This window comes from Oncorhynchus keta, chromosome 12, assembly GCF_023373465.1.
Source record: "Oncorhynchus keta strain PuntledgeMale-10-30-2019 chromosome 12, Oket_V2, whole genome shotgun sequence".
In the NCBI taxonomy this organism is placed as follows: Eukaryota; Metazoa; Chordata; class Actinopteri; order Salmoniformes; family Salmonidae; genus Oncorhynchus; species Oncorhynchus keta.
In genome coordinates this window covers 25,972,222-25,989,845 of record NC_068432.1, presented here as the reverse complement: position 1 = coordinate 25,989,845, position 17,624 = coordinate 25,972,222, and the positions used below count along the sequence as shown (strand labels likewise).

The following is a 17,624-nucleotide window of genomic DNA, read 5'->3' as shown; positions in this document are numbered from 1 at the left end:
AGCCAAATTGTTTTACCTAGCATCAGCCCAAAACTAAGAACGAATTAGTCTACTCTGTTGTTTATGATTTTGTTGTCATGGAGGAGTGATTGGGCTCATTTCTTTGAGTTGAAGAAGAAATGCTGCTCTCGAATGGCAAGCTTCGAGCGCTACCGAAAAGCTTTATTTGCATTTGAAAAATTAACCCCATATAGTGCATTTGCTAAGAACGCCTATTGTTTACATTTGTTGGTGACACTTTGATATCTTGATCATTTGCAGCTGTTTAAGGCTATAATAAAGTGTGTGGGTTTGAGCATGTGTCCGTTTTTGAGCAATAAAAGCCGCATTCATGGTCTTCTTAAATTAAACTTGTTTTTGACTGTATGGAGAACAATTACCATGGGTGAGTTTAGAAGGGAGAAACTCGCTGAAACTTTAATTCCATAGGTTGGGTACCGCACTATGCAGCTGTTGCAAGTAGAGGTTGACCGATTAAATCGGAATGGCTAATTAATTGGGGCCGATTTCAAGTTTCCATAACAATCGATAATCAGCATTTGTGGACACCGATCATGTCCTATTACATTGCACTCCACGAGGAGACTGCGTGGCAGGCTGACTACCTGTTATGTGAGTGCAGCAAGGAGCCAAGGTAAGGTGCTAGCTAGCATTAAACTTATCTTATAAAAAAAACAATCAATCTTAACATAATCACTAGTTAACTACACATGGTTGATGATATTACTAGTTTATCTAGCTTGTCCTGCATTGCATATAATCGATGCGGTGCCTGTTAATTTATCATCGAATCACAGCCTACTTCGCCAAACGGGTGATTTAACAAGCGCATTCGTGAAAAATGCACTGTCGTTGCGCCAATGTGTACCTAACCATAAACATCAACGCCTTTCTTAAAATCAATACACAGTATATATTTTTAGAACATCCAATAGTCAAAGGTATATGAAATACAAATGGTATAGAGAGAAATAGTCCTATAATAACTACAACCTAAAACTTCTTACCTGGGAATATTGAAGACTCATGTTAAAAGGAACCACCAGCTTTCATATGTTCTCATGTTCTGAGCAAGGAACTGAAACATTAGCTTTTTACATGGCACATATTGCACTTTTTCTTCTTCACCAACTTGAACATGTTTCATTATTTATTTGACTAAATAGATTTTATTGATGTATTATATTAAGTTAAAATAAGTGTTCAATCAATATTGTTGTAATTCTCATTATTACAACTAATATCAAATGTATTTGTCACATACACATGGTTAGCAGATGTTAATGCGAGTGTAGCGAAATGCTTGTGCTTCTGGTTCCGACAATGCAGTAATAACCAACGAGTAATCTAACCTAACAATTCCAAAACTACTACCTCATATACTCACAAGTGTCAAAAAGAATTGTCCGATTAATCGGTATCGGCTTTTTTTTGGTTCTCCAATAATCAGTATCGGCGTTAAAAAAATCATATTTGGTCGACCACTAGTTGCAAGAGCACATTTTATGCTGGCTGACCACTGGGGCATACTCATTACGCCGATTCTGTTGCAAAACCTTTCTTAAACGAAAGTAACCGGAACGGAGAGAGTTCTACCTGAATTTGTCCAAGAGAAACGCTCGTTTTACTCTGTTTGTTTCCATTTGGTTCTTAAACAGTAAACGGATTCCTTAATGAATATACCCCTGGTCACCAAAACAATGATTGATAGGCAGCTTAAACTTCTTCAATTAAACCATTATTGGGGTAAAAAAACACATATACATTTGTGAACAGCCATCCACATTCAAAAAATCTACAATGCATAAGGCGCAAATAGGTAAATGAGAGAGCAGCAGTGTGAATCACATCAATGCGCTATGCAGCCTAGATATCAATAATAAGTGATATCTGTATTGCCCGTAGGCTACACCACTGCTGTCATCCTTACCTCCAAGTGTTTATTCAAGTTGGAAAATGACTGCAGCATTATCTTTGGAAGACTTAGCTTGGACTACAAAAGCCTATTCCTGCTTTTTTTCCCGCAATCCATCAAACGCATCTGGTGTGTCATCATAGTGTTCTCTGACTTGTAATCAGACTCGCTCAGATTGAACAAATTTAAACATGCGCCTTTTTTCAATGCTGATTTTAATGTCATTGAGAAAACAGAAAGGTGTTAAATATTTTTTTTGCACAAAACATCCTTTATGAATTTAAAAGTCATCCTAGAAGTAATCATTTAGTTTTTCAAAATAATCTGTCATCTCAATACTGAATACATTTATCTGTTACATGTAATCCGTTACTCCCCAACCCTGTCCAGAGTTGAGTTTGAGGGCGATAGAGGGTGACCGCTTAATCTGTCTAAATAGATGATATGATAAAAGCCTGAGGATCTAATTACATATTTATAAGGATCTGTGTAATACACTATCTACAATGTGCTGAGCATTTAGCCTAGTGCTAGCTTGGTGCCATCCACAGATTATTATTGCTGGATGATCCCAGGTGGTTGTTTTGGCTGACTACAGGAGTAGCTGCTAGTGCTGCTCATCTGGATGAGCACAATCATCTTTGGTCAAATAAAAAAAAGAACAAAGACTTCAGTTCTCCTAGCCAGGTCTAATCTGACAAACTGATTATTGTAGTAAGCACATGATATTGGCACAACATAGATAATGGGTTTGCAAGAGGATGAGTTGTGGATGAGCAGAGATCAGTGGAGGATCTGTATGTGGCTGGCTGACTCACCCACTCGTTGCAGGCCGCTGTCGTCCTCAGCTTCTCCTCAATCTCCTTCCCGATCTTCTGCACCGTCATCTGGGTCTGCTTGATGGCTCTCTGTGCTGTGTGGAGCCTAGAAAGTACAGGGAGGAAGAAAATCAGGATATTAATCAAAAGACTCTCTAACACAGGAACTCAACAGACATGTACTGTATAATAGAGGACGCTTATGTGATGCTGACAGATTTACATTACAACTGCAGGAGAGTAAATAAATAACTATACAGAAGAACAGAGGTCCGACTCTCTTCTACGGACAGCGTAATGTCAGCCATCTTGTTAGCTGCGCTATTTGTTTATGTTATATAGGTTTGTTTGGAGGACAGAGGGAGGAAGTATGAGTTATGATGGACTACATGTGTGTTCTTAATTTGTGGCCAGAGTTTGTTTCCCCTCATTGTTTCTTTTCCTAATTTACTGGGGTTTCATCTATATTGTTGTGCTGTGTTGTCTCCAAATGTCTCAAAAGTTAATGAAAGTTCCAAATTAACAAAGGACAAAGCAGGTTTTGAGAATGTTGAAAGAACAAAGTTCATTAAAGTGACTCTTAAAATGTAGTCCTATAGATTCAGGGGACATATCAGGTTCTCAAATACCCAAGAACCACAAATAACCCACCAGTATTTTAATCACTTTTATTTTCTAATATATCTAACCACAATTTAAGGCTTCAATGTTGCCCTATGGACCTAAACATACTAAATCCAGACCACTGAGAGAAACCTCAACGGGCCATTTAATAAACCCTCACCACAAACATGGAAGACATTCCCAAAACTTTTGGGTACTGAAGTCATTCATTCATTGTCCTCTCTGGAGAGGGAACAATAACAACAATACCAAAAGACAAGCCTAAACGTTATTGCAGCTATCAATCACAGACTTGATTAACTCTCCAAGTATGCTTTCAACAGCTCCAGGCCTCATGGGGAGAGGGAGACTGAGATGCTCCCCACAACAGAGCTGCCCCAGGGACACATCTAATAGGAACAGACAACCATCACACCAGGCTGAGATGAGGGTCCTCCTCACACGCAGGAGGGCAGGCATTAGCAATAATATTGTCAGAGAGACTCGAGATCATCCTTGTTTTGTCTAATTTACAGACACGCTCAATGGGAGGTAAGCGTTAGATGTGGCAGTGTCTGACCCATTCTCTCTCTCATCTACAGTATGAATGGCTCTACCATCTGGTCTGGGGGCTCCCGGTGGAGAGATGTGGTTATCTTTCAGCCCCCCTGCCCCAACTTTCCAACCCACCATTCTTCCAGTCACATCATTCCACCTCTTTCTGAAGCAGGCTGTTCCTCACATCTCCATCCTACAATCCCTCCTTCTGTCTATTGGTCGCTACTAGTGAACCCTGAGGATGATCTAAGAACGTGCTGCCTGGCCTGTGTTTAATAGTAATATCGCAGTACTTAACCTAGATAATGCTAAGGCAGAATCCCGCCCCAAACCACTATGCATAGTCTTCAGTCAATCAATGCACCAAAACCAGTGCAGAGTTCATCAGCTTTTGGCTGAATCAGTGGACTTGGTGTAAGCCACAAAGACTATTTTAAGGGCCCAGGATTGTGGATAATCCTGTACTGGTGCCAAAACACTCTGCGATCTTTCATACTCCACTTCTGGGACCTTTTAAACTGTCATCGGGGTCCAGGTATACTGAGGGCTGGTGGTTTCCCCTTCCTCTAGTACTTATAACATAATGGGAATATTCAACCACAACTTTCTTCTAAAATTCCTACTATGCTTCTTTCTTAGAAATTCTTGATCATTCTCAACACCTCACTTCGGAGCACGAATCTGAAAAGAAGCCTTTTTGGTCTTTCCCAATTTACCACAATCTCAAAATTGATCAAAAACATTTAACAAAATCGGTCTCTGTGACTATGGACATCTTTCTTCACTACGTGACTGCAACCACCTGGGTCCACACATGCCTCTCTCTCTCTCAGTAAAGGTTACATTAAGCAGGGTGGCGTGGAGCCACAGTCTTTTCGGATAAACGTCCCTCTTTTCACTCACGTATCCCATATCCGTTGCTTTCGTTCCTCAATTTTCTTAAATTAGGTAATTGGCTAAATCAGTGAGGCTAAAAACTCCATTCCTCTATCCATGCTGAACAAGGCAGCTAGTTGTCTGCCAATAAGTCATCTAGGCTACATACATCATGGGCCTTTTGGGGTTGGGGTGGTGAAGGGGGGGGGGGTACTCTGGTGCAGCTCTTTCCCACTGCTTGCACTTGAATGTGGTCCATGTGTGAGCAGCAGCTCTGGGTATTAGTCCATGGACTATATACACTCGCCTCTCATGATGCAACAACCACTTGTGGTTGAGTTCATAGTGGTTGCAGTGGGGAACGTGGTTATGGCAGAGTGAGAATGTGGCCTGTGGTCATGGAAGAAGTGGAAGTGGGGAATTTGAGTAACTTTACGGGACTGTTGAGAAAAGGGGTTTTGCTTCGGTATGCAGTCCCTCAGAGCCTTCCTGGAACTGCCTCTTTTACTGGGTTTTATGCCTGACCCTCCATAAAATTGGTTTCCACTAATCCAGCTCTGAGATATTTCCACAGATCTAGGGTGCCTCCAGCCCCCTCCATGTTTTTTCATTAAAACGCTGTTCCTCAGACACCTCAGGATATTACTGTGTGTGGTAGGAGGATGGAGCCCAGACCAACATTCATCACTCCTGTATCTTCAGTAAGTGGGGTCAGACACTAACTTCTAATGATTTCACACTAAGAACAGAGGGAGGGAAAAAATCTTGACTACAATCATTCACTTTTCTTCCCATTTCAACCTGCCTGGGAAGACAACGATAGCCGTTGGAGATAGTCCTAGGAAACGTCAGAGCAAAGACATTTTGACAGCTTTATCAGTCCGAGGTGATTGCGATGAAGGAATCTGATATGGCCACTTCCCCTAGGTGAGTGCTGTTATCTCCCCAGACCTTCACGCATGTCTGAAACCCTTATCAGCTCTACCAGTCTGAGGCTAGGAGGGCCAGGGCCCCTGGACCACAGGGGGGAGGGGGGTGAACAAATCCCATGCAACTATGCCCTCACTGGAGCAGTACAACCACCAGGCTGGCACAAACCCCTCCAGAAAACCCACTGAACGATAAAACAACTTTCCTTTTCTACAACAGGACTAGTGTAAATGACAACTAGAGATTACTTGGAGTTACAATTCAAATAAGTACGCATTTCAGATGTGCTTCAAAAGGACATTCAGTCCTTGATTTAAGATCTATAGGCATCTGACAATAATAACATCTGTTGGCTTTAAACATTAAATCAGTTGGTGGGTGAATGCCTGATAAAAGCATGTTGATTACAACAACATTTTTGAACTCTCCCTAGACAGACAGCTGCTCAGAAGCCATCTTTAAAGAATTGTTGTTTGCGATGCTGCGTCACAGAATAAAGGAGAAAATAAGTAAGGGTTGATGGATTTATGAGGTGCAAAATCAATGAACATTGTAATAAATACAAAAATGGCATTGACTTTCTAACCTCATACACATCCAGTACGTAGTAACTCCTTCCAGAGTGGCCTCACCAAAGCACTGGCTCTGATGGCCTGTCCCATTCATGGATTCATTTACCCAACTGATGATCTCCAAATAAATATTTACCATGGTTTATACATAGAGCAACAGGCCAGCAAACCCAATCTCGCAATCAGTGCCGAGCAACAGCAAAGGCAGATGTATCATCTGGTTTACAGAGATAAAGGTAGGAAAACAACTAGGGGAAAAGAGAGAGAAAAGAAAAGAGAAATATAGAGAGAAAGAGAGAAAGAGGACAAAGGGCAATCAGTGAAGTACAAACACCATTGTAAATGCAACCCATATTAACAGATTCTATATTTTCCATGTTGTACTTCAACTATTTGCACATTTTCACAACACTGTACATTGCCATAATATACCATTTCAGTGTAATGTTTACTGTTAGTTTTATTGTTTATTTCACTTTTGTCTATTGTCCATTTAATTTGCTTTGGCAATTTAAACATATGTTTCCCATGCCGATAAAGCCTTTCAAATTGAATTGAAAGAAGAAGAAATATCCCATCCTCTGTCCCTCTGGAGAATAGAGTAGGGGCACATTGAAACAAAACACATTTCATTGCCTTATATAGCATTGTGGGTTGGGGTCTTGCTCTCCTCAATCACAAAGCAGTTGATGAGATAGCTTAAAGCCTGGGTCGATTCCATTTTTCCACAATGGCTTGTAGCGGTTCTGTTTTTGTTCGTAATCATGCATTTTTCATCCCCCCCTCATATCGTTCCGACACTGTGCTTTTTGTTTTGAGAGACCGCTTGACGTCGGGGGCATGGAAACATTTTGTGGATCTTTTGTGTTAGAGAGAAAACGCGAGGAAGCGAGGTACAGTTGGTATCTAAGAAAATATAATAAGAGGGGGGAGGGGAGGAGGTTGACAAAACACTTTTCTTTTGCTGTGTGATACGATGGGTTTCATTTCTGAAATGCTCTTATATCAGGTGACAAGAGATTGGGGCCCTTGTTTATGTTTTTGGCCCCTCTCCACCTCCGCTTCCACTTCCTCGGTCTACAGATATAGGTCATACACACTGAAAGACCTACACCTTACAGACAGGCCTGGAACATAGGCTGGTTGAGAGACAACTAGATCAGACATGTACTTTTACTGAACGGACTAATTAGTTCATATCGGTTAAATCAACCATAAAATAATTCTGTTTGATCTTACAAATGAAACCAATAGAATACATTCACACCCGTAGTCATTTGTATCTTAGAAATAAAATAAAACCCCAAAATAGATTGTATGTTTTACAGATAACACAAATATGTAACAGGTACCCAACAACGGCCAAACAACATAAAGCAAGGGGGAAGAGAGGCAGAGGGGTGACATAGTTGGAAAACCAAATAAACACTTTCCATTCTGCCACATACCTGGACCTCAACAGCAGGGCAGAGAATGTCAACACAGTTTACCCTGTCGCTATTCACCTCAAATTTCACCATTGTCCCCCTATGTACATGGAGGGGGAGATAAGATTGTCCCCCCGCAGAACAGAAAATATTTTGGTGTGCCTGCTCTCTGTGGATGGATGGATGGATGCCTCATTATTGACTTCCTCCAAGATGTTGTAAGTCAACAAGCTTGGTTTACAATACATGGCAACTTAAGAGAGAAATGCATGCTGGGAAACCCTATGAGCAACCCTGAGAAAGGATACTTTAGTCTTCTAGGGTCAGAGAGAGGCCAGGCCCCTCCCACTTGATTACAGACTAGAGGTTCCCACCTCCTCCCCTGCCACCAGAGAAACCCCCCTCACCTCAGCCTAAACCCAAAGTGTCCTTCTAGGTCAATAAAGCTGCCGGGGGTAATGAACCCAACAATAAACAACTAATATCCTTACCGCACGAAGACTTGCCTTTTACCACCACTGTTACATCAATTAGGATCAAAGTTAGGGCCTAGCGTGCTTACTCCCCTGACAGCGGTGTTCGCTGACCGCCAGCGAGCGATGTTGGCCCCGGAAGAAAGAAAGAGATATAGCCTAAACAACCAGGAGCAGGAACACTCAGTCTACATGGGCAACAAACAGAACGAATTAGAGAGGAACTACATGAAATTGTCCAATAAGAAAAGCGTGATTTTTGTTAATTAATTTGCTACGGTGTTCACTAATTAACAAGACCCAGGAGTCTACATGGGCCTAGTGGCTGGAAACAAACAAAGAATGCAGGCTAGTGGCATGGCGTGTGAGACTCTTAGTTTCTCCCATTTGAAATACCTTGAAAAAATGAAAAAAAGACAAACATGTCTATAATGTCTTGATATAACTCTAATATACTAAACGTGAGAATGTAACTAACTCATAGAACACATGAAATAGTAGTCTAACGCATGATTTTAGGGATAGCGAAGAAAAAGAGATTTCCACACTAAGTTTGGAGCACAGGGGAATGTTAGGGTGAATAGCTGCAAAAGAACGGCCCAGAGGACCACATCTTACAACAGGAGTCCCTCAGCACCTACTGGGCTTGTTTTGATACCGCCCAAGTATACTCCTGAGGTGTGATAGCAAAATAGCATAGATACATCCATATTATGCACAGTGATTTGGGGTTTAGTAGCCAGTTTGTTTTCTGTAGTCTGAATGGTGGCGTTGGGGCCCTGGGGGTCAGCTCTCTGGGCCTGGAGTGGGCCAGCTGTTTAAATGGGTCCTCTTAATCCGGCCCAGAACAATATCCTGTGGCTGAGAGCCGGCAGGAAACACACACGACTGCTATGAGGCAAGGCACTAACTACAGGAAAGGCTTATCACCTCCCCTAGACACTGGGTCAGGGCAGACCCCTCTAGCCTTCACAGTAGAACACTGCCTCAGTTTTCACACACTGAACAGACACAAACACACACACACGAGGGAGGGAGGTCAGTAAAATAAATAATCTGAGAATACAGAGAAAGAACAACGTGGCATTGATAGAGGGGAAAAAGATTCATCTGACAATGTGTTAAGAGCGTGGAATTCTGTGGATCATCTGTTCAACAAACTTTGTGTAGAGCCTATTGGTTGAGTGAAACAATCATATTGCGATAGATTCAACATTTTATCAGCCAATATACACAGAGTGTACCAAACATTTGGAACACCTGCACTTTCCATGACAGACTGACCCAGATGAAAGATATGATCCTAATTGATGTCACCTGTTAAATCAGTGTAGATGAAGGGGAGGAGACAGGTTAAAGATGGATTTTTAAACCTTGAGACAATTGAGACAAGGATCGTGTATGTGTGCCATTCAGATGGTGAATGGGCAAGGCCAACTATTTCATTGCCATTGAACGGGGTATGGTAGTAGATGCCAGGTGCACTGGTTTCAGTGTGTCAAGAACTGCTTTTACGCTCAACAGTTTCCCGTGTGTATCAAGAATGGTCCACCACCCAAAGGACATCCAGAAACTGGAATTCGGTGAATCAGCCCATGTTTTTCCATTCTTCAATTGTCCAGTGTTGGTGATTGAGTGTCCACTGGAGCCGCTTCAGTTTTTAGCTGAAAGGAGTGGAACCGGTGTGGTCGTCTGCAGCAATAGCCCATCGGTGACAAGGACCAACGAGTTGTGCATTCCAAGATGCCGTTCTGCACACCACTGTTGTAATGTGCTATTATTTGCCTGTTTGTGGCTCACCTGTTAGCTTGCACGATTCATGCTGTTCTCCTTCGACCACTCATCAACTAGCTGTTTTCGGCCACAGGAGTGCCGATGACCGGATGTTTTTGTTTGTCATTCTATTCTCGGTAAAACCTAGACACTGTCATACGTGAAAAGCTCAGGAGGATGGAGGTTTGTCAGATATTGGTTGCTTTTTCCCCATTCTCACGTTCAATCAAACAGTAACTGAATGCCTCGATGCCTGCTTTATATATTAAGCCACGTGACTATCTGTAGGAGCGAACCATTTTCGTGAACGGGGTGGTGTACCGAATAAACTGGCAACAGTGTATATACCCTGTGCTAAAATGATATATAGAGTTACAGCGCATACACAGATGTAATTCGCTTTCGATTTACAACTGTGAATAAGATTCCTGGAGCCACTTGAGTACTCGGCCTACATTTCCAGTCTAAGGTACATTATTCATTTCAAATTATAAGTTTATAAAACCTGTACCCGTAGGCTGCCGCTCAAAAGAAATAACAGTAAGAAATATAAACAATTTAATAACTAATAATACATTCAGGAAAATCAAACAAAAAATAGAAGTGGGCCTCCACCACCAACCTCCCATTCCCCCAACCAGCATGTCTCCATCCAAACCCCCCACCCCTGGAAACCATGTTTACCACCCTTTCGCACACCCCCTAGCAACTAAGATTGCGCCCACTTCCACATCATATGGAGGAATGAGCCAACCTGATTTAGGGAACACAGTGAACAGTTGAGGCCAATCTCATCGTAAAACATTTTATTCGTGTTTAATACAGTCTGTGAACAAACTTAAAATATTTAAGTTGATGATTTGGATTATGGGATGCCAAGGTCATATTTGTTCATATTCTGTTCCAGTTAAAGGATTGTTCAAACTCAGAATATAAGCTTTCCAAAAGTTGTTTATATATTATAGCGATCAGTCCTTTCGGGATGGTTAGGTAGTTTGGTTTCCCAAGGAACTCCTAAGATCTAATTATAGAAAAAAAAGATTTGAGTATGTTTTATTTGTTTTTCAAATCTTTGCATTTTCTCAAACCACTACTGTCCATGATATCGGCAAGGGTACGGATTCAAAGTTTGGACCATTGGGGGTTGCAAAAGGACGCCTTCAATATAGCAGGGAGTTATTGTGAAATATTGTATTGACATGTAATTTTGATTCCCAGTTGCATTGTTTTTCAATTTTGCGCCAAATAGAAATGGTGTGCACAATAATAGAACCAAAGCATAGTTCATAATGTTTAAGGGATGTATCAGTGAAGACCACCTCTTCCAAGGCAATAAGAGACACCATATTTCTCTCTATACTAAGCTAAGGGGCATAATAATCATGTTTAAACCAATTTAGGACGAAATGCAAATGCCTGGAAATACAATTTAAATGTTTGGCACAAATAGTCCTTGCCATATTTGAAACCGCACTATGGATTTGATCCCAAAAGCTAGAAGGGGGAGACAAGAGAAGCATTGAACTACAGAAATTCAGCTGTTGCAATATTCATTTTGACAATAAATAAACTCAGCAAAAAAAAGAAAACAACCCTTTTTCAGGACCCTGTCTTTCAAAATAATTAATAGAAATCCAAATAACTTCACAGATCTTCATTGTAAAGGGTTTAAACATTGTTTCCCATGCTTGTTCAATGAACCATAAACAATTAATGAACATGCACCTGTGGACGGCCGTTAAGACACTAACAGCTTGCAGACAGTAGGCAAATAAGGTCACAGTTAAGAAACCTTAGGACACTAAAGAGGCCTTTCAACTGACTCTAAAAACAATCCAAAAGAAAGATGCCCAGGGTCCCTGCTCATCTGTGTGAAAGAGCCTTAGGCATGCTGCAAGGAGGCATGAGGACAGCATGCCTCCATGCCTCCTTGTCTGTACTGTGAGACGCCTAAGACAGCGCTACAGGGAGACAGGACGAACAGCTGATCGTCCTCGCAGTGGCAGACCACATGGAACAATAACAACACCTGCACAGGATCGGTACATCTGAACATCACACCTGTGGGACAGGTACAGGAAGGCAACAACAACAACTCCCGAGTTACACCAGGAATGCAAAATCCCTCCATCAGTGCTTAGACTGTCCGCGAGAGGCTGGACTGGAGGGCTTGTAGGCCTGTTGTAAGGCAGGTCCTCACCAGACATCACCGGCAACAACTTTGTCTATGGGCACAAACCCACCGTCGCTGGACCAGACAGGACTGGCAAAAAGTACTTTCACTGACGAGTCGTGGCTTTGTCTCACCAAGGATGACGGTCAGATTCGCGTTTATCGTCGAAGGAATGAGCGTTACACCGAGGCCTGTACTCTGGAGCGAGATCAATTTGGAGGTGGAGGGTCCGTCATGGTCTGGGGCGGTGTGTAACAGCATCATCAGACAATCTCAACGCTGTGCATTACAGGGAAGACATCCTCCTCCCTCATGTGGTACCCTTCCTGCAGGCTCATCCTGACATGACCCTCAGCATGACAATGCCACCAAGCATACTGCTTGTTCTGTGCGTGATTTCCTGCAAGACAGGAATGTCAGTGTTCTGCCATGGCCAGCGAAGAGCCTGGATCTCAATCCCATTGAGCACGTCTGGAACCTGTTGGATTGGAGGGTGAGGGCTATTCCCCCCAGAAATGTCCAGAAACTTGCAGATACCTTGGTGGAAGAGTGTGGTAACATCTCACAGCAAGAACTGGCAAATCTGGCACAGTCTATGAGGGGGAGCTGCACTGCAGTACCTAATGCAGCTGGTGGCCACACCAGATACTGATTGTTACTTTTGATTTTGACACCCCCTTTGTTCAGGGACACATTATTCCATTTTTGTTAGTCACATGTCTGTGGAACTTGTTCAGTTTATGTCTCAGTTGTTAAATCTTACGTTCATGCAAATATTTACACATTAAGTTTGCTGAAAATAAACGCAGTTGGCAGTAAGAGGACGTTCCTTTTTTTGCTGAGTTTATTGTCTGGTTAATGCAACTGGGATATTAGTCCATCTACTGAGGTTGAATTTAATTGATCTGAGCATTCTGTTAGTTTCTGGAAATGGTTTTATTCAATGAAGTAAATACTGTATATCACAAACATTTAAAATGGGAAAGGATTGGGATTCCATAGGTAGAGATTAAGTCCTCCATCATGGTCTTGAGAGGCAGTATGGCAGATTTGTTTAGATTTATTTTTTAACTTGAGAGAGCTGAATTTGTCTATCTTCAAAACTTTTGGGAGGGATTGAGATACATTGTTTCGATAAAGTGAGATTGTTACGACTTTTACTTCCTCTAGATAGTAAAGTTTGATCGTCGTCTCGGTAGAATTGAGAGATATCGGTGTAATTTCATTCGACTGTCAAATTGCCTGTGCCAGGGGCACCATAGACAGAAATAGCAGAGGTGAGATGGGATCACCTTGCCTGTTATTTCAAGGTATTTTGAAAGGAACAGAGCAGCTATTGCCCCACAGGCCATGGTGCATCTAGACTGTTCTCTCTTGGCTTTCCAGTCCATCTGCTCCACCAGGCCCAGCGCTTCAGAGGAAGTGCAGTGTTTTCCATAAGCTCCGGCCAAATAGCCGATAACGGACTTATTGTAAGCTTGCTACTTTTTCCACTTAATAAATTAACTAGGCTTATTTTCAGTTAAACGTTTCAATTCGCTAGTCAGAAATGTCTGTGTAGCCTTCTCCCGCTAGAACGAAAGCTATGCGTGATCTATTGATAGGACAGTCACAAAGCAAACGATGGCAGGGAAACTGTTAGTTTGTCTGTCTGCTGTCTGCCCCACCTCTCGGTACCGGTGTTATTTTTGTATGCAGTGGTTGGCTGCAGTCAAATTTATTTTCACAGAGGGAGAACATGATGCTTCTTCATGATCTCCTGTGAGTAAATGTACACGTCCCATGTAAGTGCTAATGATGAGTTGAAAACCATTTAATTATTGTTCTTGGCACATATACTTATTTTCTTTTGCTTGTTTCATAGGCCTATACAGTCACGGAGTTGGGGGCATAGGCTATTTACTGTGCTTTTATTGATGACCGAACAGCAAGTGTTGACTAGTTTATAAAAGATGTCAAACTGACTGAATAAAGTCAGTCTCCTATATCCCTTTGATATTCATAAATCATACAACATAGTTACAGTGGGGCAAAAAAGTATTTAGTCAGCCACCAATTGTGCACGTTCTCCCACTTAAAAATATGAGAGAGGCCTGTAATTTTCATCATAGGTACACTTCAACTTTTTGGCCCATTCCTCCATGCAGATCTCCTCTAGAACAGTGATGTTTTGGGCATGTTGCTGGGCAACACGGACTTTCAACTCCCTCCAAAGATTTTCTATGGGGTTGAGATCTGGAGACTGGCGAGGCCTCTCCAGGACCTTGAAATGCTTCTTACGAATCCACTCCTTCGTTGCCCGGGCGGTGTGTTTGGGATCATTGCCATGCTGAAAGACCCAGCCATGTTTCATCTTCAATGCCCTTGCTGATGGAAGGAGGTTTTCACTCAAAATCTCACGCTACATGGCCACATTCATTCTTTCCTTTACACGGATCAGTCATCCTGGTCCCTTTGCAGAAAAACAGACCCAAAGCATGATGTTTCCACCCCCATGCTTCACAGTAGGTATGGTGTTCTTTGGATGCAACTCAGCATTCTTTGTCCTCCAAACACGACGAGTTGAGTTTTTACCAAAAAGTTATATTTTGGTTTCATCTGACCATATGACATTCTCCCAATCTTCTTCTGGATCATCCAAATGCTCTCTAGCAAACTTCAGACGGGCCTGGAGATGTACTGGCTTAAGCAGGGGGACACGTCTGGCACTCCAGGATTTGAGTCCCTGGCGGCATAGTGTGTTACTGATGGTAGGCTTTGCTACTTTGGTCCCAGCTCTCTGCAGGTCATTCACTAGGTCCCCCTGTGTGGTTCTGGGATTTTTGCTCACCGTTCCTGTGATCATTTTGACCCCACGGGGTGAGATCTTGCGTGGAGTCCCAGATCGAGGGAGATTATCAGTGGTCTTGTATGTCTTCCACTACTAACCACTACTATCCACAACTAACAAATACTAACCACTGCTCCCACAGTTGATTACTTCAAACCAAGCTGCTTACCTATTGCAGATTCAGTCTTCCCAGCCTGGTGAAGGTCTACAATTTTGTTTCTGGTGTCCTTTGACAGCTCTTTGGTCTTGGCCATAGTGGTGTTTGGAGTGTGACTGTTTGAGGTTGTGGACAGGTGTCGTTTATACTGATAACAAGTTCAAACAGGTGCCATTAATACAGGTAACGAGTGGAGGACAGAGGAACCTCTTAAAAGAAGAAGTTACAGGTCTGTGAGAGCCAGAAATCTTGCTTGTTTGTAGGTGACCAAATACTTATTTTCCACCATAATTTGCAAATAAATTCATAAAAAATCCTACAATGTGATTTTCTGGATATTCTTTACTAATTTTGTCTGTCATAGTTGAAGTGTACCTATGATGAAAATTATAGGCCTCTCTCATCTTAAGTGGGAGAACTTGCACAATTGGTGTCTGACTAAATACTTTTTTGTCCCACTGTATATGTCTAGGGTATCTCGTCGGAACAAGTAGACCAAAGATCTTGTTTGTATTTTCCTGCGATTCAAAGCCCATATCGAGACTTGTCAGAGACCGCTAAAGTGACTCGTCAGTGTAGCCTTGTGATGGTTGTTCGCAAACCTGATTTGGCTCCCTAATTTGCATACTGGAAGGCAGAGCTGGGAACTGCCAAGGACTTCAATACACGATATCACGATACTTGTACGTATTCCGATTCTATATGTATTGCGATTCGATTGCCATTCGATGTTCCAAACATATTGCTCACCATATATGTCTGCTGCAGAGGGACAAGTGATAATTCACAAGTGATAGGCTAATATTGTCACCCGTCAGACTATTTGTAGAAAAGGGCCATGGAGTTGGTGGAAGAATCCTTTAATTCATGGCCACTTTCTCAGCTGGGCCAGGGGCACTTTAATTAGGTCAAGTGGAAATGTCCGACAGATCTCAACGCCGTAAAAGGAAGAAATTGCCGTCACCCGATCTCGCTGCTTTCTCTTCCTTAACTCCGTCTAATCCAGAAGTTTTGTGCGTCCATGAATCCACCGAATCTGTTACCTTTCAGCTGAACTATCTGTTGCGATCGGGAGAGTGGGCCATCAATTATTGTTTATAGTTATCACGGCGGAGCGCGGCATGGAGCGCACACTTCAAACCTAATGTGTAATGTGAATGTTCAATATTCACAGCGATACGGATCATCACAGGCCAATTATGCCATAATGAAATTACATGTACATATGAAGACACTTGAAAGGGTGAAATATGAAACATCATTGTTTGCTGAACTGATCGATTCTGATATCAAACTAATGGGGATTATAGATTGAATAACTGATCACTGTTTGTATTATTCTTCTCATGATTATGATAAATAGTTACAAGCCTAAATGACTCAAGGATGATTCCTATTGACTTCTTAATGAACTGGATTGCTGAATTCCCTAATTATGTTAATAATGAATGATTGTTAAGATTTGATCTTTGCGATTATGAATTTGATTGGATACACTTTATTCTGTTTCCTTTGTTATGCAGCACAGACTACTCAGTAAATATACCACTTTATGGTTAAAGCAATTCCTGCCTCAGTCTCATCCATTCCTCTGTCACCTGACCTGTGACCACCTGTTCACCTTCACTGTCCTACCAATCCTACCTGTCCAGCTCCCCCACACAGATTCCACTAATCTTTCACTATTCTTGATTTAATCTGGTCTTTACATATACAATTTATTTTGATTTAAAATGTACCGGGGGGAAAAATACATGTCATCTATGTACTTAAATAGCAAATAGAGGACGCTTTTCCCATGGTTCATTTTCATGCCAGCCAGGTAGGCTATACTCCATGTGCTTAATATTTGGAAAGTTTAGATGTAAATATAGTAGGCATAGTCTATAGAAAGCAGAGGGGAGCTTCCTCTTTTTAATAGAGGCCATCACTCTGTTCTCGCGCAATTGCATAGCCTATAGAAATGTTGCACAACATGAGCTCATGAAGTGTTTGAGAAGATTTTCGATTACATTCGCATTGATGTCAGAGTAATTAGAGGGACAATAGAGTGCTGGTACCAGGCAGTTAGCAAGTTTGGTATGCTGCTAATGACCAGCAGCAGCATCAGAATTTGGAGAAGCCTAATTACCGTGACTAAACAGTCATGTGTAATTTGACTGCCTTTATGACTCGTGACCGCCGGTGTGGCAGTAATACAGTCACTGTAACAGCCCTAGGCATTATCTAAAACAACTAGCACACTGAATTCATACATTTGAAGTAATTTTAATCGTAAAGTCATGTCTTTCTATTCAATACCAAAACTAATATTACCAATCTGGGAGGTAAAGTCATTAAAGTATTAAATAATTTAGCTGCATTTAGATGGAATCAAGGCATTAGAATGCACCAGAGGCCACCAAGAGAGCTTGCTCTGCATTTTTTGAGTGTGTGTGTGTGGAGGAGGCCCAGAACTCCCTGGCTGGCTATTTTTTCTATTTGGCTGCATACTCCATGTACTTACGGAAAACACTGGA

The 17,624-nt window shown here is 41.9% G+C and overlaps 1 protein-coding gene across 2 annotated transcripts in view; it reads right to left on the bottom strand.

Moving 5' to 3' along the window:
- Nucleotides 1–17,624, bottom strand: part of LOC118391174 (UV radiation resistance-associated gene protein-like) — a 153,889-nt gene that overhangs the window by 102,312 nt on the left and 33,953 nt on the right. For both annotated transcript variants that reach the window (XM_052457896.1, XM_035782280.2), the window contains exon 7: nt 2,734–2,839. In XM_052457896.1, coding sequence (XP_052313856.1) covers nt 2,734–2,839 — 106 coding nt within the window. The remainder of the gene's footprint in view (nt 1–2,733; nt 2,840–17,624) is intronic.